The sequence below is a fragment of the Anastrepha ludens genome, chromosome 4, assembly GCF_028408465.1.
Source record: "Anastrepha ludens isolate Willacy chromosome 4, idAnaLude1.1, whole genome shotgun sequence".
Classification (NCBI taxonomy): Eukaryota; Metazoa; Arthropoda; class Insecta; order Diptera; family Tephritidae; genus Anastrepha; species Anastrepha ludens.
Window position 1 is genome coordinate 18,441,287 of NC_071500.1, and position 26,223 is coordinate 18,467,509.

The 26,223-nt window shown below is 37.7% G+C and overlaps 1 protein-coding gene across 1 annotated transcript in view; it reads left to right on the top strand.

Annotated features, from left to right (window-relative positions):
- LOC128861182 (carbonic anhydrase 3) overlaps positions 1-26,223 on the top strand; it is a 53,281-nt gene that overhangs the window by 17,334 nt on the left and 9,724 nt on the right. Inside the window, exon 2 of the mRNA XM_054099115.1 lies at positions 23,573-23,620. Within this exon, the coding sequence (XP_053955090.1) occupies positions 23,573-23,620 (48 nt within the window). The remainder of the gene's footprint in view (positions 1-23,572; positions 23,621-26,223) is intronic.

Sequence of the window (26,223 nt, forward strand, 5' to 3'; positions counted from 1 at the left end):
CTTAAAAAATCGTTAATCATCTCTCGATAGCGCAATCCATTCATCTGTAACACCTGTTATTGGAAAACCCTTTCGGTAGACACGCCCAAAGGATGAGTGTGCAAACACATGACTTCTGTAGAAAATGTCTAGATGAGGAGGGGAAGAGACGACAACGCACCTTCTGCGCCACCGTTCTGCTCTGTCCAATTTTTTAATGAATGGGAATATCTCAGTTCTGCAGAAATCAGGGATATTCTAAAATTTTTGAAAAGCACACACCAGTTTTAGGAGAGATAGGGACAAGTTCCCCACGCGGCATCACAATGGGCTATGAGCCTGAGTGTGTCCCACAGGACAACCGCTTCAACCTAACCTAACCTAATGCTGAGATGATCGCTGGGTATGTTTCATAGTACATACGGCCGACAGTACGAGTGAGTACAATGAACGATAAATTATGTATGAGGAACGCTTGCTTTTAGTTGAATTCTGATTATTGGTGCAACGATAATTGTGTTACAAGAAAATCCATTTAAATTTAACAATGTTCCTCTTTTCTCTTTTACTGATTTTTGTTGTAAAATATCCCTCAAAATTGGTAAACTTGATACAATCTGGCATCACTGCTGCTAAGTATATCGACAATTTGCAATACGCGCCAATTTTGGTATTGGACACACAAGCAAAAAAAAACCAAAAAAAAAACAAAAACAGGAATGAAACCAACAATTGGGAAGGGTTATGCGCTTTTGCTTGCTCTGGGTTGCGTGTTGAGCAGGGTTTACTGTTGTTGTGGTTAAAAATGTTTTACCCGAATGTTCGAAAAAAGTACAAAACAAAGACGAATTGATTGCCATGGAGCAATGGTATTAGTTTACACATGAATAGACATATGACGACCTAAGTCTGTTAAAAGAGCATCCAACTAAACTACGATGCAAAGCTGACCACGTCAGGCATCATTTAAGACTTATTTTATTACCTTAATACCATAATTTATGGCTAAGGTTTCATACGTTAAATAACTTCGTATCGCTTCCACTACTTCATGACTACACCCGTGCATACAGGTACTATATTTTTCCTTTATTACGCAAACATACTATTTTTGCTAGCAGGTATCCATATAAAACTGATGTAGTACACACATAGGCATTGGAACTAGAATTAGCTTACGCGATTTTTGCCGAGATTAACAAAGCGCTCCAGTCGTTTCTTTCTCATACTAATCGGCGCCAGTTGGACACACCAAGTGAAACCAATTCATTCTCCACCTAAAGTTTCCAACGCAGAGGAGGTATTTTCCTTCCTCTGCTACCACCAGTTGGTACCGCATCAAATACTTTCAGAGCCGGAGCGTTTGTATCCATTCGGACGACATGACCCACCCAACGTAAACGCTGGATCTTTATTCGCTGCGCTATGTCTATGTCGTCGTAAAGCTCATACAGCTCATCGTTCCAGCGCTTGAGATATTCGCCGTCGCCAACGCGCAAAGCTCTAAAAATCTTCCACAGAATCTTTCTCTCAAACACTTCAAGCAACGTTTTATCGGATGTTGTCATCGTCCACGCTTCTGCACAGTAATAATTTAATTTTTGAAAATTTACATTAACAGTTTTTCTTAATTTTTGTATACCTTCTGAAAAATAAGAAAATATGCCGCTTTATCGAAAATTATTAGTCTCCATAAAAAGCATTGAAAAAACTTAATAGTAAAACGCTATCATGATGGGATAAAAAAACTACCATGAGAGAATGAAAAACCTTTGTCTTGCTCGATTACTAAGTAATTCACATATATGTCTCTACGGAATGCCAAAACAAATTACGTGGCCTCAAAGCAAAGTAGTTAACCAAATTTTGTATGTATGTAGGTATGTACATAGGTACATGCCTAGCTACGTACATATTTTCGTATATAAAGCCTGTACCAAATGTGCAATGACTTCAATATGCCCACTACAAAAATATTTCCATTGAAAAAACCTGCTGAAAAATTCCTAAAATCCGATTCGCACTAACTCGTAAATTGCACTGACATCCGCGGCATACAATTCACTTTTCTAGTTTATGTGAATGAATTGACTCGAGCAGGCGTCTGAAAATTGTCGATTTTCACACTAAAATGGAAACTCAACTGCGACTAACGACATATGCAAATGTAAGTACATATTGGTTTACAATACAATTTAATTTCGCACTGATATGATATATTTGCATATCTCCATAGCGAGAATGAGGGTTAATTGTGAAGAACAAAATATTATATTAAAAAAATATATATAAATTAAATAATCGTCTGCAAAAAAGCACATAATATTGATTGCAAATTAAGAGCTAATTATGTACGCAATAAAAAGGTTCAACAATTTCAGATAATTTTGGTGTTAATTTATTTCATAATAAGCTACGTCTGTGCTTTTTAGGGACGCACAATAGGGTGTTCCTCAAAAAGTCTAAGTACTGACTGCTCAATACGACACTTCCGAGAATTGTTATAATATACTTGTATATTGGAAAAGAAAATAGAGGTTTGTAATCGCACACTTCTGCCCCAGGGTATTATTGTTTTGTTCACATAACGGTTGTATTTAAAAGCAAAAGGAAGCGTGATAGATATAGACATATACAGCACAATGCTCAAAAATATGAGAAAAAAGGTTTGGCATTGTCTGTACGTCCTTCTGTCACTGCGTAGGATAACTCGAGCAAAAATTAATATTAGATTGGGAAAAAAGAGTTGCCTTCATTTTCTCGGAAGTTGGCTGTAGTCATCGATAAAGTATCGAACAACAATTTTAAAGTTTATGCTCGTTGTTAAGTTGGCATTTTATACTAAAACAATTCGGTTACTGTTTTTCGCTGTTTTGCTCCATCAGTCATGAGTTGCAAGTCAACAAAGAGAAAATTCGGCGCAATCCATTCATTCTTAACACCTTTTATTGAAAACCCCTCTACAAGGACGGTGATGATTAGGTTTTTGTATCTCATTGTTTTAATTTTTCGAGAGAGGACTCTACTTCTCTATTGCCTCAGCCCAAAATAATACCCGTTGACAAGACTTATCTTTCCTTTAATCTCCCAGCTGACGTCGTTCTGGCTGTTTACACTGGTTCCTAATTAACCAAACTCCTTCACCTTAGTATGACTTCCAGTTCATGAACCAACATTTTTACTGAGTAGTTACAGATAGTCAGGTGGCTTTGAAAGCCGTTCCATCAACTGCAATCACCTCCAAAATGGTAAATTACTGCCTATACCTTCTAAACATGTTAGGGAACTTCAACACAGTAGTATTAGGTTTGGTTCCTGGACATGATGGATATGGAGGGAATGAAATGGCTAATCATCTAGCTAAAAAGATACAAGCTTGCCTCTAATTGGTCCTGGACTTACAAGGGGCCACATGAATTTGTGAAAAAGCAGGAGGAAAAGAAATTCATTGAAAACTGGCGGCATACTATCTGTTAGCAACAAGCAAAACAATTCCTAACGCCGTACAGAAATATTTCTAATACTCGTAAGCTACTTTTGCTCAGCATAGTAGACTTAAGAATTTTAAATGGTTACTTTACGGACCACTGTAGCCTGAGATATGACTTAAACAAAAGTGATCTCCATGAGACCATCATCTGTCGATTCTGTGCAATGGATCCATTTTTCTTTTTTTTTTGTGAATGCCCTCCACTAGGCAGAAATAAGCTACACAACCTTGATGGTATTGTCATGCACTCATATAAATTATGGAACAATGAGAATGGAATCTGGGACTGTGGTAAAATGTTTAAAAATCCTTGAAATATAGGGTAGGGTTCGAACGATAGATTTCTTGTAGTCGCAGTGCTCAGTAGCCTAATAATAATATTAATAATGCTGAGTAGCTAAATCCCTCCGATAATAAGATAGTTTTACAAACAACGAAATGCTCAGGAAAATATTACTGAGTAACGACTATCAAAGTATTGAGCTCAGTGTGAATATCCCTATTGTTTTTTATTAAATTATTTTTCTTCGTAGCTTTGCTTATTGAAGTTCTTTTAAAAAGTACAAAAACAAAATACGCACATCGTACAATTTATTCAAATGCGAGTAATTTTTAAAATTTACTTTTTTAATACCTAATGAATATTTTTGGTAGCTTACAAAAAATGAAAGTAAATGTTAATTAGATATCAATTTGTTTATACGAGATTACATTATATATAAGTACGTATATGTAACCGTATTAGTTAAATGAAGTGAACTTTTTGTTCACATAAACTTATAATTAAAGTTAATTTCAAAAAAAAAAAAAAAAATTTACGCTTCAAGCATAACAAGAAGGAAGTACTAAATTCGATCTGTGAAAAAAAAAATCTAATTTGGGCTGGTTATTTATTTTTGGAATCAAACACCTAACATTAAATAAGAGTTATAGTTTTTAGTATCAAAGTTACGGGCGGAATTTTACTTCTATGCAGTTAATTGAGTTAATTTATTAATATTAAATGTAAGCTACTTTGTATTGAATAAAATAAGCAAAATGGGCTGCGCCAGATGCGGAAGCCAAATTAATGAAAAATTTAAGCAAACCAGGAAAAACGATGGGAAGCAGAATTTAATAGCAGAAATAATGAAATATTCAAAGAAAAAAAGTGTTTAATGCAAATCCCAACATACCACAATTTGAAACTCGAGCAAGAAAATGTAAAATTCTGGAAAGAGAAATTAAAAAAACGTCCAATTTATAGCAATACAAAGCCCTTCAAGTCGGACAGTTCGTTGATAGGTTTACAGAATAAAACAAAAAAGCTTCAATTTGCAGGAAATCACCACTTCCATTGAAACTGGAAAAATGTGCTATGGACAGATTAAATAAATATAAATATGTTTGAATCTGGGCGTAAACAATAAGTTCGACCACCCACAAGTATAGCATATGATCCCAGATGCACAAAATAAAAACAATAAAGCACGGTGGCAAATCAATAATGTTATGCGGATGCTCTTCGGAGGAAGGAGTAGATCGAACATTTTGGATAAAGGATAAAATGTGTGTAGTGGACTGTGTGAGATTATTGGATACAGTCATGCTTTCCCAGAAGAGAAGAAATGCTCCTATGATGGGAGTTTATGCAGCATAACGATCCCACGCAAAAGTCAAAAAATCCCATATTCAAAAGTCTTGGTACTCTATTTCTAGGGATAAATGTGAAAATTCACTGCATCGAAGACGTGAATAAGGCATAAAACAAGCGGAAAGGGCTACCAAATACTAAATTATTAGTTGGGGGAAGAAGTTTGTAGCGTTTTACCGAAGACTTTTATTTAAACAAAACACAATAATTGTATCTATAAGTGAATCAATTATATATTCGCCGCTACTGTTTACAACATCTTCCTACCTCTCGACCCATTTGTTGATGCCGCTCCGCCAAAAATCGTCTGGTCTAGTATCAAAGAAGTTGTTAAGCCAGTTTTTAAGGATCTCTTTGTTATCGAAAGTAACGCTCTTCATATGGTTTGACAGGGAGTGGAAAATGGTAACGGGTCGGTGCGAAGAATATGGCGGATGCTGAAGAACCTAACATTCGTACTCTTGGAGTGCGGCTTTGATGACTTATGCAATATGGGGCCAGGCGATGTAAAGGAGTTTGGTTTGACCATGTCGATCAAATCTTTTCAATCGAATAGCCTCATTCGCGCGGTGTAGTTGCGCATTGTAGAGCTCCTTGTTGACCGTGGCATTTGTTTCGAGAATTTCCCAGTGCACCAAGCCCCTCCAGTCCCACCAAACATATATCATGATCTTCTTTGGATGGAGATCCGGCTTGACTCTCGGCTTTGGCGTATCTCCTGAACCACCCACCCCTTTCTTTAGGCGCCATTTCTCATTTCTTGTCAAGATGCGGTACAAAAAGCCCTATTTATGACTGCGGATTGCTTGATGGCGGGCGATATGCTGAGAAGCAATTTGAAGGCGACTTTCTTGGTTTCTTTGGTTGAGCTCGTGAGGCACCCAAGCCTCCCAATTTTTCGGTAAATTCCATCAAATGAAGATGATTGAGAATCATTTTGTGGTCGCAGTTCAGTTTTTGCCAATTCGCCAATTCTGCTTCAAAAGTGATTTGAGACGTTCTTCATCGAGTTCAGAGGCCTTCTGCTACGGGATGTGTCATCGACGTCAAAGTCACCATTTTGGAACTTTGCAAACCATTTTTGTACTGTAGACTCACCTATGACACCTTCTTCATACACGTCGCAAATGTCTCGGACAGCTTCTGCACCTTTTTGACCTCAATGAAAAGCAAAGAAGAGCAGATGTCGAAAATGTTGATTTTTGCCTCCTGGGTATTCCATTTCTAAGCCTTGAAACTAATAAAATATTAAATAACTGAAAAATACAATAACTCAGTTTTGTAGAGCAGAAAGAGTTCTATCGAGTGAATACTCACTAGGGCGGGTCGATTTAAAAATCGCTCATTGCTCTGTGAAAGTCGTATTCTAGAAATAAGAAACTTTGCCGAAGGAACCATACCTCTAAAACGAATTCTGATGTCCCCCAATTTCGAAATATCACCATTTTTGGCCTTTAAATGAAAAAATCAGCTAAATGGCTATGTTTTTTCTTTATTTTTATTTATTTATAATAATATTTATTATTTATTTATAATAATATCTATTTTTTCTCTTAAGAAATTTATTTAGTCAGAACATATGTAAATGAAAAAATTAATTTAAGTGAGTTATAGAAAAGAAACTAAAAAGTTCGACCCAAATTGGGGGATATCAGAATTCGTTTTAGAGGTATGGTTCCTTCGGCAAAGTTTCTTATTTTGATCCCTAGAATATGATTTTCACAGAGCAATGGGCGATTTTTTTGCCTCCCCACAAATCGACCCGGCCTAATACTCACCCTTTGCCAAACAGTAAACAAATCGGTATAAGGTGAAAGAAAATATAAAAACGCTATGAACTTATTCCCCTACTCAATACAAATGAAGGGTCCTACAGTTTTATGCCGCCCCTGAACGGCAGATAAGGTTTATGAGCAACTCTTTCATAACAAAAATACACTCGGAGGTTTGCCATTGCCTGCCGAGGGGCGACCGTTATTAGATAAATCTTTTTCTATCATTAGGTGTTTTGTGCCCGGGATTTCGAGCTTGTGCACTTCCGGTGGTCACACCTGGATGGTAGTCATACACCATTCGGTTACGGCGGCGGTGTAGGTAGTAGTTTGGCATAGTTCACTAAGATCCTTATCGAGATGTACGCGATTTACCAAAATTGGACGTAGGAGCGCTCGGATTCCAAATTTTTTCTTTCAAGGTACTTTTTTTTGGATTTATAAGTTTTTATCAAATTTAGCACTTTGACTATGTTTATGAACCGAAACGATTCATATTCTCAACATAGATAGGTCTGATGCCATTTGCTCTCCTTTTTCTACATCTTTTACGATTTGAGCATAGCCTTTTACGCAGACTGTGCAGTAGGCGCTAATGCTTTTTATTGGCACTATTATTTAATATTATTTTTCTTTCATATTTGCCCATGGTATTAAAAATGCAATATGTACTTTCCTCCCTGATAAATACAAATGATATGCTACCTGATGGCGGAATAAAGAAAAAATGTTTCTGTGAAAATGTGTATGCTCAATGTGAACAAAGTCTGTAAAAATTAGCGAATTTGAGCTTCTGGATCAAGCGAGCATAGAAGCAAACCGTTTAAGAATAAATTATTCACGTACATCAGAACCAGAAGACCAACACACTGTGAGTATTCAAAGTAAACGAGCCACCCAATCAATGGTGTGCCTCTGCATAAATTATCACTCAAAATCACCGCGCTAATTATTCTCTTGCGGAAAATTAATCCACCTGTTTTACGTGATGTAATAAGACTTGTTGCGAATAAAATGATGCCAAATGTCTTCGCAGCAGTTTTTCTTCAAGGGCAGGCGAAAGGGGAAAATGTGCTCATTTCAATTGTACTCACCGTCAAGCCATTTGATTTCAAACGACTGCAGCTCCCCATTCATCTTTCATTATTTATGACTATTAGCAAGTCTCAAGGTCAAGCGCTGCAAGTGTGCGGATGAAATCTTAAAAAATCATAAGTAGGAAAACACAAAAATTGATTTATTTTTACCAAAGACGGAAAAGCAAAAATTCTTGCCTACATAAAGTAATTGCATAATAACCCAGTTGTTCTGGACTGCATAAAATCATACCTGTTTTCTACATTATTTTTCACTCAAGCCTAGTTTTCTTTTTCGCTAAAGTATGGCCGTAGCGGAATGAATGGATTTGTGCGTGACTGTCATTTGGTTGCCTCGGGTTCGACACCCACAGCAGACATAAAACATCAAATGATGGAAATAAAGCTTTTCTAATAGCGGCAGTCCCTTATTAGGCGATGGTAAGCCCCTGAGCAATTTTTTCTTTGAATTAAAAAGATTATCATAAAAAAATCATGCGTAACATCTTAAACCGGAATCGCTAGTGCATTTCCAAATTAGATTTTGAGGTCGAGCACCATTTTTCGACTCCGTACGTCCATATTGGCTTCAGAACTATTTTGTGTAAGAGGACTTTATTGTCTATTGACAATGTTGATTTGTAGCTAAATAATCAGTAAAGTGAAAGGAGTTTCAGCCCGAGTTTTTTTCGCTTTAAAAATATAAGCGATCGGCATATGAGACGCCTGTCTAGTGGAATACCTAAATATTTGGCATTATCTGTCTGAGGCATTAAGCGTAAAAGTAATCTGCATAGATTTAGTGTTGTTAACTTTTATACGCCAGGTTTTCAACCGGGAACTAACGCTGTGGAAGTGCTCTTCTAAGTAGTAAGAAGCAATTGAGGCATGGCTACTTTTGGATATTATAATATAACCGTATCACCGCCATAAATGGCTGTATATAGTATTATATGATCTCTTCGTTAAGGGTAGGTCGACTGTGGACAAAGTGTACAAAACGGGTCTTAGGACACTTCCTTATGATACATACACCTGCTTTAATTTCGTGGAGGTTGGTGGTTTCATGGCTTATTTTAACAAGAAAATCTGTCTATTATTCATGTATAGGGTTTTTTAATAGGTGCGCTTCAACTTTTTTCCGATAGGGAGGGCGAACGACGCAATATTTTTTATTTTTCGCTTGTCATTTGTAAACTTCATTAGTATACATTTCATCATGGAACGCTACACACTTGAGCAACGATTGCAAATCGTGCAAATTTTTTATGAAAATAATCGTTCTGTTGCTGCTACTTTAAGAGCATTACGGCCATTTTACGGCCCATTTAACAAGCCGTCCCGTTTTGGGGTTATGTGAAGTCATTGGTCTACAGTAACAAGCCGGCGACGATTTGTGAGCTCAGAGCCAATATTGAACGCGAAATTGCTGGAATTTCGGCCGATTTATGCAAAAGAGTGGTCGAAAATTGGGTTCAACGATTGGACTTCGTAAAACGTGCACGCGGTGGTCATGCAAAAGAAATCGAATTCCATACTTAAATGTATATGTTCAAACTCGATAATAAAAAAAAAATTAGTTAAAAAAGTCAAACCGTTTGTGTTTTATTCAAAAAAGTTCAAAAGTTGAAGCGCTCTTACTGAAAACCCCTATACGATTTTAGAAGAATATAAAATAATTATGCGTAGACTCATGTTAAGCTTGCATAGCAGGCTTTCGGGCCATGTCTTATCAAAGGCTTGCGTAATATCTAAAAATACTACATTACAGTATTCATTTTTTCGAGTGCTTCTCTGGCGAATTTGTACACACCATTAACCTATTAACCTGCTCTATAGTGCATTGATGTTTACGGAATCCAAAATGAGGTGTGTTGGAATAAGTTTTATTTGCCCAATTATCGGATTAAGTCTGTGTTATTCAGAAACAGCCTTTCAAACAATGCCTTTAGAAACAATGGGCAGCAGGCTTCTTGGCCTATAGTTGGAAACAACGTTCAAGGCTTCCCAGGCATTGGATAAAGTATAATTTTAGCAACTTTCCACTGAATGGGAAAGTACTCATTTTAATGCTCGCATTAAATATATAAGTGATATATTTGTAGCCACATGTGGCCAACTCCTTTAAAATCTTACTCGGTGCCTTTTTTGTTTTGGGATCTTTACTGATTGCGTATTTTACCTCTTTCCAAATAATTCGTGAAATCGGGAAATCCTTTTAAAATGGCATTGAGAAAAAATGTTCAACTTTATGGTCTTCTCGGCATTTTGACCCGTCTTTCGCAACTCCATAGCTTTTTCCTTGTCAGTTTTGGCCCAGATTCCGTAAGACGTTTTAATTGGTGCAATGTGAGATATTGGCTGTTACATTTCCTTCCACAGTGAATAGTCCATAGCTTGTGTAAACATATACAAGTAGAAGTAAAGGGTGGTTAAATTTCAAGGGCCGATGTTGAATGTGAACCACACCTAAACGTCAACGACACCGTTGGACTTCTTTCTTTGGAGTTATTTGAAAGAAAAGGTGTGCGTCGATAAGCCAGTAACAACTCAAGAGCTAAAGGATGAGATAATTCGGCACATTAACGGCATAGAACCTCAATTATGCCTCAGCGTCATCGAAAATTTGGACCATCGGATGGAAGTGTGCGCCGAGACCGCGGCAGCCATTTGGCCAATATTTTATTCTATACGTAATTGAGTCAGACCAATACTATCATAATAAAGAGAAATGATAATAATTTCTTAAAAAAATTGTATTTTATTCAAAATCAACACCGGCCCTTAAAACTTAACCATCCTTTATATATAAATATGTAGTAATGTATGGCCGCAAAAATCTGTACTGATTTGCTCCTTTTCTAGAAATAAGTTTCTCCGGAATTGTTGTTGGGGGGTCACCTTTGCAAGTCATTGACATTTCATTTCGCTTTCATTGTGAATCAACTGATTCATGTGGTATATGCATATTTATTTTACAATGAACTGAATTAACAGAATAACGCGAATTTTTTTTGTATCAAAACTAATGAACTATGCAAATATCTATCATACAAATACCGACACCATTTGTTTATCTACTTATTTGGGTAGGAAAATTTCTAATATTTGTTAAATGAATTTGATTAAACATTCCGTGTGTCAGGTTGTTATCGTAGACGGACTTGAGTTATCTCGGATTTTCTCGCACACTGCCCCTAACGGCAACAATCTTCGTCAACGATCTTTCTCTGGCGTATGTGTATGCACTGCTTCATCGCCTCAATTTTATGGAATGGATTAAATGACGAATTGTCGGCGCTGCTACACTGCAACGAATACAATAACTGCTTGGTTGAATGTCAAAAATGACTAAATAAGTATGTATACCCGCCAAATTTTACATGTTGCTTTATTGCAAGAAGTCCGTTATACAAAACGTTGGCGCACTTCACTCTCTCTCCATCCAAAAACATCGGTACTATTTTCCGATCGGAATTATAAAATCTAAATTTTTTAAAACTTCCGCCGAAATATTTAGGCGAAATATTAAGATTTACGAAAGCTGGAGTTTCTTATATAATAAATAAAATTTGTTTCTAAATTTTTTTCTAAAAAATCATTTAAATGGTAGAAGAGGTTAAGATAATAAGGTCTAAAAAAACACTGTTTAAGCGGCATGAAAATGATGAGATTTCTGATGCTATGTTTGACATTTTTCTGAAGACGAGTTTAAGGGAATAGCTCAACCAAATCTCGTCTAAAAAAATTATCAAGTTAAAATTGAATTTTAACGAAATTAATAATTATAAATATTTTTAATTATTATAAAACTAAAATAACAATTTGTTCCGTTATACTATTTGGATTTATTACATAGAAAGTAATTTTTTACTTGCATTTGATTGATAGTTTGATTGATGGTTGAAAGATAATTAAAGTCAGACAACGAGTGGCGCATTAGCACTTACTAAAGCCTACGCGAATCATATTAAAATGGCGAAGACTTCTGCAAGGAACATTAAAATGCATTCTTTCTAGAAGATCCGAGCAGTCAATTTCGTCAATACCGAGACCAAAGATAAATGACGCTGCGCGAAGAGTACCTCTGTCACTTAATGGGAAAAGACTAATCAATCGACAGCGAGATTCGTATAACGGTTTCTGGTCTGAGAATTTGAATGAATGTAGTGTGAAATGCACAACAAGTTTCTGAACCTTCTGCACTCGATTTACAATCTGTGTCAGAAAAAAGGAACCGCGATTATTCATGAAGTATAAAAGATATATATTTACAGTTTTTTTACATGAAAGTATGTACAAAACTACGAGTCGCAATTACTCAATAAGCCATGTAGTTTTCATCGTTGTCGAGTAGAGCCTGGCATCTTCTTAATGTTTTGAACCAAGGGTTGGCGTCTGGGGACTGGAGAGGCCAGTCCAATACTGTGACGCCATTTTCTTGTTTTGTTGTTTCTCAATGAGTTTTTCTGGGACGGTAGGATATGTTCGTCTCCTTCAGTCGTCGTTCGATGGTGTTGATACTCATATCTATTCCCTTTTTAGCAAGAACTGATTGTGCTTGGCGTAGTCACAAAGAAGGGTTCAGCTTAAAAAGTTGGACGATCACTTTATCCTGCTTTTTTGTCGTCACTCGCTTCAAGCCGCGCTCGGAAAAGTTATCAAAATTTTTGTACACTTTATGCCGCTGATTCCACATCACAAACTTTTTTGATTTTTTAATCACTTTTGCAGCCGCGGCATATGTTAATTTCGGCTCTTTCGAATGCGTGCATAAAAACAACTTTTTTCTTTATTTTGGTCTTTCACAGAGATTCGAACTTACGTTCTCTCTGAATTCCGAATGGTAGTCACGTACCAACCCATTCGGCTATGGCAGCCGCAAATTAGCAAAGAAAAATTCGAACAGATATCATTAATAAAAAAAATATTAAAGCTCCTACAATATTACCCTGAGGTAGCAGTAAACTGTTACGAAGAAACCCTGTCGAGAATTACTGTGCCGCACCTTTTTAATAAATAGGATCGAACGCCACTAATTGGCGCTCATAACCTTTATAGAGTGTTTGGCCGAGATCCTTCTCTTATTTGTGGTGTGTTTCTTGATATTGTTCCACAAATGGAAGGACCGACTCCGAACGGCAGATGGTTTTCTTTCGTTTTTTTTTAGAGGAGCTTTTTCATGGCAGAAATATACTCGGAGGTTTGTCATTCAATGCATAGGGGCGCCCGCTATTAGAACAAACCTTTTTCGATCATTTGATTTTTCATGCCCGGAAATTCAAGCCTGTGTACTTACGACGACCGCTCATATACCTTAGACCTTCTATTTATGATTGTTGCCTGCTCTCAATTGGCGCCCGCCTAAGGTAACATTTTAACGGTATTTTTCATTTCCCACGAATCCCAACTTTGTCCGCAGTTATCAGCCGTTAATGTTGCATCGACAAAATTTTTAAACATTTTTATGCAAACTTTTCAGTCATTTTGCCTTTAGGGCATGGGCGTCGTTAATCTATTTAACCAGTTTGAACTGCCAACCTGCCTGTTGACAACAACAACATGTGTGACAAAATTTCGTTAAAATATCTCAATTTATATCCAAGTTATTCATTACAGTGGCATCCGGGCAGACATAAGCCAAAATTTCCGTTACAGGAAAAATGGGCGTGGTTACTGCCAGTTTCAAAGTCTCAAAATTTAACCAATTTGGTAGCAATTTAAGAGAAACATATGTACTTTTACTAGTTGTTACTATTGTTGGACTGCAACATAACAGCAGCTCACAATTTTCTTATCAATTTTTCTTGAGGGTAGGTAACGAACCATTAACCTTCTTCCTGTATATCAAGCACAAGCACATACGCCCGCGGCTACCGATTTGTCTAATTGCCGACTAATAAACGATTCAAGTTGTTGATTGACTGTCTGACGGAAAGTGATAACTGAAACGTTAATGATACACGTAGCGAAATGGAATGTGGTGTTGTTGTATGTGTACCATTACATGCATACATATTTAAATACTTCTCATTCGATATGCAGAATAATATTAGGGCAGTTTACAAATACGTGGAAGCGGTCTGTAGCATCGTGGCTTTTGGAGGTATTGCATACATTTGGTTGTTGTTTTTTTATTTTTTTGTTATTTATTTAATCTATGGTACAAAGTATCCTATAGACTAACGAATAGTAGCATAAAATGCTTATTGAGTAAATGAATTTAAAGCACTTACGAAATCACAACTAGGTAAAGATGAACCAACCAACTGACCTGCATATAGGTAGGTAGAAGTAGCAGTAGGTCTCTGACCCAACTCAATTAGGCCATTTTCGACCCATTGTGAAACCACAGTAGCAGCTTATCTGCTACTCCTCGTTAAACCATTTTGTTTTAAGTGCAAACTCATTGATCAGGTTGGCACTTAAGGTAATCAGTATCATTCAAGAACGATAAGCCCAAATATCTAAATCAAGTGACAAGCCACGCGGGGCAGTAAGAGAGAAGATATCTGACAGACTCTCAGACTCAGACCTCATTCTCATTCTTGCAGCTTCTGCAATAGTCGAAATAGGTCAATCTTATAGCATGTCGACGTAGTAGACTTTTTTCCTTGACCGATTAAGTAGAACCTGACGTCCTATTTTGGCCACATTTTGTTTTTTTTGTGTAGCATTACATGTCAGACTATCAACCCATCTCGTATTGCGGAAGTGGCTTTCTGTAGCCTAGTAAATATAATGTGAAAACATTTTTTGATGTTCATAGAGAGCCGTCACTTTTCACACCATAAATGAAGCTGGTTCAAGTTACATTGTAGCTTGCCTACATCTACCGCATCCCTGAGTGTCAAAACAAAAAAAAACGTTTAAATTATCGGCGTCAAGCAAATAGTTTGAAAAAGAAAAATAATTGCTTCATAATATTCATCATAACAATTTCAGCTCGGGGTGAGCCAATGCTCCCTTTAAAATATCTCTTTACACGTCTCGATTCATTAGATCGCTCCTTTTAGCATTTATGCACCGTGGGCCTTCTTGGATATCATTAATCTATCTTCTTGGGGGCCTTCCGCGTTTTGTACTGCCCATCATATAAGAGTTGAATTAATTTTTGTTATCCTGCTGTAGTCTATTCTGAGTAGATGCCGAAACCATCGTAAGCTCTGCGCCTTAGCAAAGCGCACAAGATAGTTGCTTACGAATTTTATAAAAAGTACAAAAAAGAGAGGGCACAACATGCTTTGCCAAGGTAATTTGCCAATGCTATAATATCAGGCTTTTCCATTTAGTTATGAGTTGCCCTAGTGTTTAAGTTGAAAAAAAAGCAATTTAATTTAAATTTGTCCAGCTTATAATTAATCAGAAGCATCTAAGTCAGCTTATCGAACTCAATGTCACAGATAATCTATCCATTATACAACTTTAATTAAAGCATACGAGTATAATTATTATTAGCAGATGATTGCATACATTGTAAGTATTTCTGTATAAATATGTAGGTTCATATAAATATGTATATGAATAATTTTACTTGTTATACAAGATCTAGTTATAATTAATCCTTCCACTCTAAGACTTGTTGCATGACAAGTTAAATGCCATTAAACCATTCACTTATATGCACTTACAGAAACTAATTAAACTTGCAACTAATAACGCCAATAACACACCTCTCGTTTTCTACAAGACTCTCTAGTATTCTACAAGGCTGACGTATCTTGATATAATTTACCCATAAATCACTATTAATATGAATGTGGAACATTTTCATAAGATTTGAGAGCAACAAATCCTCTTATATTAGGTTTTCTACCTAATCCACCTCCACAAAATTACTATGAAAGCACCCCAGATTGACAAGTTTTAACTATTCTCTCTTTAATTTCAATTATATATATATTTTTAATAATATAGTAGAGTTTCCATCTATAACAAAGGCCAAATAATCCAAGTCGTAAACTTTGTACAAAATTTGTAAAAATTCGACAAATTTTTATCAAAATTTCAAAATTTTTAAACACAATTTTTTACAAAAATTTGGGTATGCAGTTTTGCATTTACTCCATCCAAAAAAATCTCTTGCATTGGTTCCAAAAAGTCACCTGAGTTTCACCTTATCACTGGAGAAATGCTAAAACAGCTCCCACCAACTACTCCAACTAAATTAACCAAAATTACGAAGGCTATGTTCAAATTGAAGCACATTCCTATATACTAGATAACTGCCGGAGTGATCATGTTCAACAAGCCATGAAAGTCAGCACACGATGTATCATCATCTCCGCCTATTATCACCCCTGCACATTTTATCAAAACTATTAGAAAAATTACTTGCCAAACGACTTAACAAAGTTATTGAGCAGAAGAACCTGATACCAGCGCATCTATTTGGCTTTCGCCAAAAAAATGATTCATTTTGCGCCACCTTGTGCATGCATATATGAGTCGGTTGTACAATATTTCATCAATGATAGGCATTTTTAATCCAACTATTTACATACAACATTCTCAATAAATTTTAAAAAACTTCCGGCTTTTATGAAAACTCGAGCTCTAAGTGCCGCACAGTGGTATTGCTTCAAACATGTTTTGCAGAAAATATGTTAAAAAGAGTGCTTAGAGGATAATGAAGTTTTGTATGCGTGTGTAATAGTAATTTATGCTAGTCCTTTGGACCTAAAGTAAAATTTTCTAAATAAATATTTTAACCTAAAAATTAAAAAACGATGATATATGAACGAAACTCCATATAGAAGTTATTCGTATAAAAGGTTTGAACGATATTGAAAATAGCTAAAATGAGGTCAAAACCCATGCCTACTTCTCGTTTAGCGGTGTTTTTTCAATACTACACAATAGAGGACAGCTGCTGCGCTGATGAGCTGGCTAGACAGGGAACCCTGGAGATCGTCTCATCGCAAAATGAGAGGATTGGGTTTCCCTTGAGAACCCGTGGTCTGCTCCTGGAAAAATGAGTCTCGTGTCAACTCAGCGAGCGCTCAGCGAACGTGCGAAGTCGCGAAATCCTTCTGACCACGGGTAGATCAAGGGAACTTCTAAGGTTAACAAAGTTGCAGCTATCGAATTTGTTGGGTATCCTTACCGGTGCATTCTCCGTTAGGTGTCCATGCGGTCAGACTTGGGATTACCTCAAGTGCGTTCTGCAGAAACTGTCTGGAGGACGAGGTGGAAGCATCTCAGCACCTTCTTCTCAATTGCCCTGCTTTCGTCGGACAGAGATTTAGACATCTGGACTCTCATTTTTTCGTTACACCTGCGGATATTGCAGGTTTCAACATGATACATCTGATAAAGTTCATCAATAGCTTGAAGCGGCTCATAACGAACGTAAATTAGCCACCGTCAGCATCGTCGTAAGTGCATGTTCATCATCGTCTAATCCCAAGGTCCCTTCTTCCCTCCATTCTCCTGTATGGAATCACAAAAGGAGAATTTTGAAATATTTGTCCTAGTGGGCCCCTCGCAAGGGCGGCCATTTAACCTAACCGATGTTTCTATAGGAGTGTATCGAAATTTTGAAAAAAGATTTGGCACCGCCCAGTAGTACCGCTTCATGAATTTTAATGTTTTGAATGCGCGATTAATTTATGGGACTAAACAGAAATTGCAAATATGATTGAAATAAGCCAGTTCCTGTAAGTACCTCCTTCGTTCCCATATTAGAGGCTTCTTAATATTTTTTTTTTATTTACGACTAAACACAAAGAGTACAAAATACTGAAACTTTTTATTCATCAACTATCAAATAAATATAAAGGGTGGTTAAGTTTCAAGGGCCAGTGTTGATTTTGAATAAAATAATTTTTTTTTAGGAATGATGTCACCGGCCCATAAACCGCACCAAACAGTCACTTTTGTGGGTGCATTGGTTTTTCGGCAATCACTCTTGGATTATCATTCGCCCAAATGCGGCGATTCTGCTCATTGACGAATCCACTGAGGTGAAAATGTGTCTCATCACTGAAGATGATTTTCTTCGAAAATTGGTCATTCACTGTTGCCATTTCCTGCCACCATTCTGACCATTGACGACGCTTGAAATGGTCAAGAGGCTTTAGTTCTTGAGTCAATTGCACCTGTAAGCGTGTAAATGCAAGTCTTTATGCATAATGTTCATCGACGACGAGCGTGAGAGGTGCAATTGTTGCGCACGACGACGAGTTGAGGTGGACGGCTCTTTAACCACACTATCGCGAAGAGCAGCAATATTTTCTGCAGTACGAGATCTCGTACATCTGCGCTGGTGTTTTCACATCTCTTACAGACCCGGAAGTGCGCGATATGCATTTTGATTTGAACGACCGTTTTCATAACAAACCTGAATAACTGTAACGCGTTGCTGGATTGTGTATCTTTCCATAGTTCAAATTGAGTTAGTCTGAAATTGAAAAATGTTAAACGAAATGTAAAAGAAAACTTGACGTTTAGGCGTGGTTTACATTCAACATTGGCCCTTAAAATATAACCAACCTAGTTTTAGGGACATTAATTTTTGAATAAACTTTTCTTTCCAAAATTTAGTTTTAATAAAAATGTATCTAAACGCTACAAGAACACAAATTTGAAATTTCAAGCAGTATGGAATTTACGCCTTAAATCCACTAATGCAGAAATTTTTATTTAAATATTCTCTTTTTCACACATTTTGTATGATAATGAAGTACTGTGCGCCGATTAAAATTCTCTAGAATAATTACGCTCTGATAAACGCATGCAAGTGAGCCTTTGCATGTCTGTTGGAAATTTCCTTTCATCGTGTTTCTTTTTTATTTAAATGCAAGCGCGCGCACAGTTAATATAATTAACACAATTATTGCAACATCGACACGCAGAGTGCATAACAAATTACCCTCATTTGATTTAGGTGCGATGTATCACGAATTGACATTTCATCGCTGTACAAATTCTCTCCATAAATTCCAATAATTATTTATGTTGACACATATGTTACAGCTGCTGTGTGGTAACAGTAAGCAGCATAGTAAGATGCTCAACAGGTTGTTGTTCTTGCAGCAGTATAAACATTCCCCATATATATACGGGAATGCTGCTGAAGTGACAGTCCTTGGGTGGATATAAGTCTGGGTCGTTCCGGTTACGTAGAACCGACTGTCGTGGGAACGCTGTTCAACAGGTAATTCGTGTAAATCTAGGGCCGAAAATAACTATTGCACCAGACGGTATATAGACAGGTACTGAATGAGTCTCTTACCAACTTCCTAAGTTCCCACACCCGAATATCGATAACTATGGTGTTGAAATTTCTATTCAGTAAGGTTTGGTGGCCGAATGGGTTGGAGCGTGACTACCATTCGGAATTCACAGAGAGAACGTAGGCTCGAATCTCGGTGAAACAACCAAAATTAAGAAAAACATTTTTTAATAGCGGTCGCCCCTCTTCAGGCAATGGCAAACCTCCGAGTGTATTTCTGCCATGAAAAAGCTTCTCATAAAAATATCTGCCGTTTGGAGTCGGCTTGAAACTGTAGGTCCCTCCATTTGTGGAACAACATCAAGACGCACACCACAAATAGGAGGAGGAGCTCGGCCAAACAACCAAAAAGGGTGTACGCGCCAATTATATAAATATATATGGTATATAAGGTTTGGCGAGTCATCATAAATCGTTTAACGCCAGATCAACGCTTCCAAATTGTGGGAATTTACTTGGAAAAAAAATAAATCTGTTCTCGAAATTCATGGAGCGAATTGTTGAAGCCGAAATGTCGATTCGTCATCGCTCTCAACTTGTTGGTCTTTGTCCTCCGCCTACATGGAAATTTTTGCGTAAGAATCTTGGCTTATGTGTCTATAAAATACAGCTCGTGCAAGAACTGAAGCCAAATGACATTCGTTTGCTTCACTATTTTGCTAATTGGGCTCATTTAGATTTATTATTCGGATTTATTGGAAAAAGTATATTAGTAAAAAATGTAACTGATGGAATGGGCGATGTAACTCGTAGCAGCGGCGGACATATGCCGGAAATCATAATTAAAAAAATAAATACCATGAAATTATCTACCAGATCGTAATAAAAAAATTCATTCCAACAACGTTTCAGTTTTTTTATTATCACCGGCCGCCGTAGACGAACGGGTTGGTGTGACTACCAATCGGAAGTGGAGAGGTTCGAAATTACGAGCATTAAACATCAGAGTTAGGTTTGGCAGCCGCATCTCACATAGGTACAGGATGCCACTTACACCACGAAATGGGTCCGTTGTGAGACTCATTTTGAGTTTTGGACAAAGCGTAATAGGTTGTTGATACCTAAAGTGTATAGATTATCTACATTCATACAGAAGTAGGATCTTAAATATCCGTTTCTGCTTCTGGCTAGAGTCTGGCATGTGCAAAAAAGGTGTTGAATTGCTCTTCCTCATTCCTGCGGCTACGACAGAAATCATGCATGTAGCCGCCTAATTTCCTTGCGTGGCCTCCTATGGGCACAATGGCCTGTGAGGGCCGCTACTAAGATCATAATTTGAAATCTACTCAATTTTATAATATTCTTGGATATACGTAAATTTAGCCTTGGCCATGTTTTCCTAGCAATTTCACAGGTATTGGCACTAATCCATCTTTGATTTACAGAATTGATTAGTGCATCCATAACAAGAAGCTTACAAGCTGCGAGAAATGAAATTTAATGAAATTAACTATTTTCCGATCCAATTAATGCAATTGAAAATTACTCAGGTTTACTGGAAAGGATAACAAGAGATGGCCTTAGACTTCGTATTAGGGTTGTTTTTGTTGCGAAGAATAGCAATAGAGCAACACAATCTGCCAGCGGCCATATATAGATTTCTAACCATTCTTCTACTTCATCCCACAAGTATTATTTCTCCTCTTCTGTGGAATCTGGTCAACGATATGCTTTTGATGCTCGACGGTCGGGGCTGTAAAGTAATTACTTACGCAAATCACCAACTCTAAATAGGTTTGCACCTAAAACATAATGGTTTAACAAGGGGTAGTAGATAAACTTCTACTGTGGCATCACAATGGATCGGCAACGGTCCAAGTGAGTTGCTTTAAGAACCGACTGCCACTTCCACCTAGCTACTTACAACATCCCAGATGATGCTTATTAGTCTCTCTATTTCTTATTGTAAAATCTGCATTAAAAGATCAAGGGAAAGAAATCGCAACCTAGAAGTACTGACAAAAGACTCTCAGCACTGTGACGAACAATCGAAAGCTCACTTGTAATGCTGTAGGGATACCGGCGTGGTATATATTGAAGGTGATGTCACATACTTAAGTAAATTTATATGATTTCCAAATAAAATAGAGAGTCATTATCTATATTTGATATCCAAAAGTGGTATACACTTATAGCTAAAATATTTATAGAGCAAAATACAGCCTTAGAGAGAGCGTGAATTGACTCCGGGTAAGCACTGTAGCAACCGACCAATGTTGAGCAATTTATGCTAAAACCGCACAATCATTTCGGACAGTCTCTAGGTATACTCATATGCATATAAGGGCATATAAAATATTGTTAATCATTTTGAAGTAAACAATTCCAAAAACACTAAAATCTTCTACCGACAAATTTGGATTTATTGACCCGATTATTGGCATTTGCCGTCAATATGCGTAACTAACAGTACATAAATTTAATGTATTTTGCAAATATCGATATCTTCTTTAAGTATATTTGAATGTATTACGTCTGTATTTAGTCATCTTCTGCTTCTCCTCCTCACACTAGTATGAAAATTTACTGCAAATATTTGAACGAAACGCAATTTGACTTATGGAATATTTTTAGATACAAAACTTGTCAATTTAATTTGGGTAAACAATCGAAAAGTTTCTACAAATGATCGGACAGCCAGATGGAATAAATATAGTTCATTGTAAGCAATTTAGTCATGTGATACAGTAACTTTTGAGCTATTTTTGGCCTTTTTGAAGGCACACGCTGCGTTGACTTTTGTACTTTAGTGTAGTATAATATTTTGCTTAAATATGTATGTGTGTGCATAGGTGCAGATTTATAAGCAAGGTACACACGTTGCAAATGTCTTTATTAAGCGTCAGTGGACGTCTGCAAGCTCAAAAAATTAACACTTCCCTAATAATAATTGTAAGCAAATGGAATTGAGAATGAGCACTAAAACTAACTATTTATATATACGAGGGGGTTCAATAAGTACCCGTGTTTGAAATGAAGACACCATTTTGTTCAAACAATTTTTTTTTTTTACCGTTCAACATAGTCCCTTTCTAGAGAGATACACTTCTCCCAACGCTCCGGACATTTTTAAATTCCTCCAAAAAATATGATCTGTCGAACTCTCCAAAATACGCCTCTGTCTCGGCAATGACATCCTCGTTTGAACTAAATTTTTTTGCCATTTCTTCATGATAAGGAACAAGAAAAAGTCGCAGGGGGCTAGATCGGGTGAATACTGGGGGTGCGGCAGCAATTCATAACGCAATTCTTGCAGTTCTTGGATGAACGGCGACAGCTTTGGATGAATTTGCTTGTGCATTATCGTGGTGAAACAGCACTTTCTTTTGTGTCTCCTTCAATTTTTTGTAAAAGCGGTTCAATAACGCACTATAGTATTCCAGTCCAGCGATCGTTCATCCTTTTTCAAAAAAATCCATGAATATAATGCCGTTCGCATCCCAAAACATCGTGGCCATGACCTCTCCGGCCGACGGGAGTGTCTTCGTCTTCTTTGCAGCAGATTCATCGGGAGAAATCTATTGTTTTGATTGTTGCTTAGTTTCTGGTGTGTAACTGTGAATCCAGATTCCATCAACGGTGACAACTCGACGCGAAAACTCCTTCGGATCTCGCTTAAATTGCTCCAAACACTGCTTCGAAGCTAACAGCCGCTCTACTTGTTGTTCCTTGAGAGCAATCGCGGCACCCATCGGGCCGACAATTTTTCGTCGCGAACTTTTCATGTAAAATATTAATTGCCATTCCGGTCGGCACACCTATGGCCTATGTTACTTCGCGCACTTTCGTTCGTCGATAAGCGAGAATCATGTCGTGGACGTTTTAAATGATTTCCTCGGCAGCCACGTCAACCAGGCGTCCTGGTCGCTACTCATAAAAATGGATGTTCGCCCACCTTCAAATTCGTTGAACCAATTTCTAACTGTGCTCATGGATCGCGAAGCGTCTCCAGAGACAGCATCCAATTTTGCTTTTATCTCCTCGCATTTTTTCCCATCCAAAAATAAAAAGCGAATTATCGAACGAAAATCTTAACGCCCTCTGTCATCAAACAAGGGTACTTATTGAACCGCCCTCGTATTTGTGTAAATAATTAGCACTTGCACTCTTTTTTGGGTACTAGGCTGAGCTGCTCCTCCTATTTGTGACTTGCGTCTTGATGTTGTTTCACAAATAGAGGAACCTATTTTCATAACAGAAATACTCTGCCATGCCTTCCGAAGGGCGACTCCAACCAATTCATCTACGGTGGCCAACTGGTGAGGGCTCTTTGAGGTGCACGAGTCAAAAATTCAACAATATTTCGAATAAAGTATTTCTTATTTCTCTACATACATATCTTTATCCATATTCACATGCATTTTCATACTTTTTTCGCTCTTTCAGTTTTTCAGATGACGCTTGCCAAAGATTTTACCTACAATGGGGCTTTGGGTAAGTACTAACAAAAGAATTCTTTTAGTGAAGCCTAATATTATCGAAATACGAGTTACTTATGTAATAATAGACTATTTTCAAGATTAATATACACAAGGTTAGAACAAATTTGTTAGTTCTTAGTGCAAGTGAAATGAGATGATAGGGGTCACCAATGGGCAATGGCACTTGTTCGAGAATGCGCTCGGAACAATTGTCCTTAAATTGTTTCTTTAGACTCCCAAACCGGTATAGCCTCTTCCAAGCTGAGATCAGCGCTATAGACGAAGCAGCAAAAACGATAAGACTAATGGACTTACCTCCGGCAAACCTTACCAATTTCTTGGATAGTCAAGCAGCGATGAAGGGATTGGCCCCAGCGCGCATCAATTCAAGATGTGTTAGAGAATATAGGAGGTCGCTCTTTCTTATCCAACAATACAACCCTACACTTTGTTGGGCCCCGGGCACTCGAGAGTGGAGGGAAATGAAAGAACGTATGAGTGTGCAAGGAAAGGCTCTGAGCTTGAGCTTTAGCGAATCGTAGAGGACATAAGGAATGCTCATTCCTCTAAACGAACTGTATACTGCGATTGATTTGACCATAACAAAGAAGGTGGTCACTGACTACTAACTATGGGGACTCCAAAGCGCTCTGGTCAAAACTGAATCTTAAAAGAAGAAAATGTCTACTTAAATTCAACAGATCAACTACCAGCTTTCTCACAAGTGTTATAATGGGTCACTGCACTATTGGCGGCCTAACCAGTAGAATGGGTATACCTCACAATGACTTATGCAGGAGCTATAGAGATGATGAAGAAATTGAAATGGTATAACACCTCCTCTGTGAATGCCCTGCACATCAAAGAAGCCGAGCCAAATATCTTGGTGATTATTTCTTTTAAGACCTGGGAAATGTACAAAATGTCTCACGGAAAGGAGTAGTTAGATTCTTAAAAACATCCAAGTGGTTTAAGCAACTTAATTATAGGATGGAAGTCAAATGCAGACAAGTAGCTTGGGTAAACTAACCTAACCGAACATAGCCGAAGTAAATTTTATGTATGTCGTAGTGGAACGGATGCTACTATGCCATGTCATCCCTTCATTTAGCGAACAACATCAAGGGGAACAAGTTCGGTGGTAAATACAGCATGGACGTGGCCCAGACCGACATCGAGAACAAATGAAAATATCGAACTCGTTGCTACAAGCTTGCCGATAATGCGCATCATTCCCTGAACAGAGAGCGACTGCCTTGGGACTTTCAAAAACTAGAGTGCATCAAATATTGAGGTAGGATCTTAGACTTCACCTCTTCGAAATTCAACTCTTGCAAGCTCTGGAGCCTAACGATTGCAATTTGCGTAAAAATATCTACGCGACAATATTGGAGCGATTTCGTACAGTAAACACAATCTTTTGGAGTGATGAAGTCCGTTTTCATTTAAATGGCAGCGTAAATAAACAAAATGGCGTTATTTAAAACGTAAAGAACAGAAGCCACTATTGAAACAAAAATAGCCTGTTCACAGTCCCAAAGTGACGGTTTGGTGTTCATTGTCAAGTAGTCAAGGGCAAGCAGTTTCTGTAGACGTTGCCTCTTATCGCATCCTGAACGATTATTTTCTGCCGAATAATGAGAGAACAGTCATCCTTCAGTACACACACAGGAATTCATCAAGATGGCGCCACGCCGCACACGACCAGAGAGACCATGGTAATATCGCATGATTTCTTCCCAAACAAAGTGATAAGCCGTTTCGGTGACTTATACTGACCACCCAGACCGCCCAAGTCCTTATGGACTTTTTCTTAACAGTAAAGACTATGAAACAAACCCAGCGACCACCTCAGCATTAAAAAAATATCGTTCGCAAGGTTAATGGCATCTCGGCATCACTTCTCTGAGTGGCACGAAGAACGGAAACCCGACGTAACGGGTAACAAAAAATCAGAGTCATTCCGGTAACGTAGAACCGGCTGCTGTGATGGATATTGTAGCGGGTTAAACTCCCACTTATCCAGAATTGACCCCGACATACCCAACATATGTCCAACATGTGAAGGCACTCCGCACGACACTAACCATCTTTTTCACATGCCCCATCAAACGCACTCATCTACACCCCTCTCCCTCTGGACCCAACCTGTCGAAGCAGCAAGTTTCCTGGGTCTAACGTTAGATGAGCTAGACGAAGACAAATGGCGATTTATATTACACTGACAGGGTTTAGTATTGCTGTTACAACATCAACAACAAGTATGTGTCCTATATATGGTATGAGGAAGTTCCACACCATACGTGCCACACTCCCTGCTTACACGTTTGCCCAAACCAACTCATCTAGTACCTTTTTTCTCCATCAAACAGACGCGTTTCCTGGCTTCGATGGCACAACTTAGTGACATACGGATCTAGGCAGGGCTTGGTGTGACTGCTAAAACTACCAAACTGTCCGAATCATTCATGCGATGCAACGAACAACCTTCAACAAGACTTTGGAAAATTGTGTTGAGAGGATACGCTGTTATGAAACGAGCTAATCCAGCCACATGAACGAATCCATTTCAGTAAACAAAGAGTGCATTCCCTGTCTTTAATGAAGCTATAATTT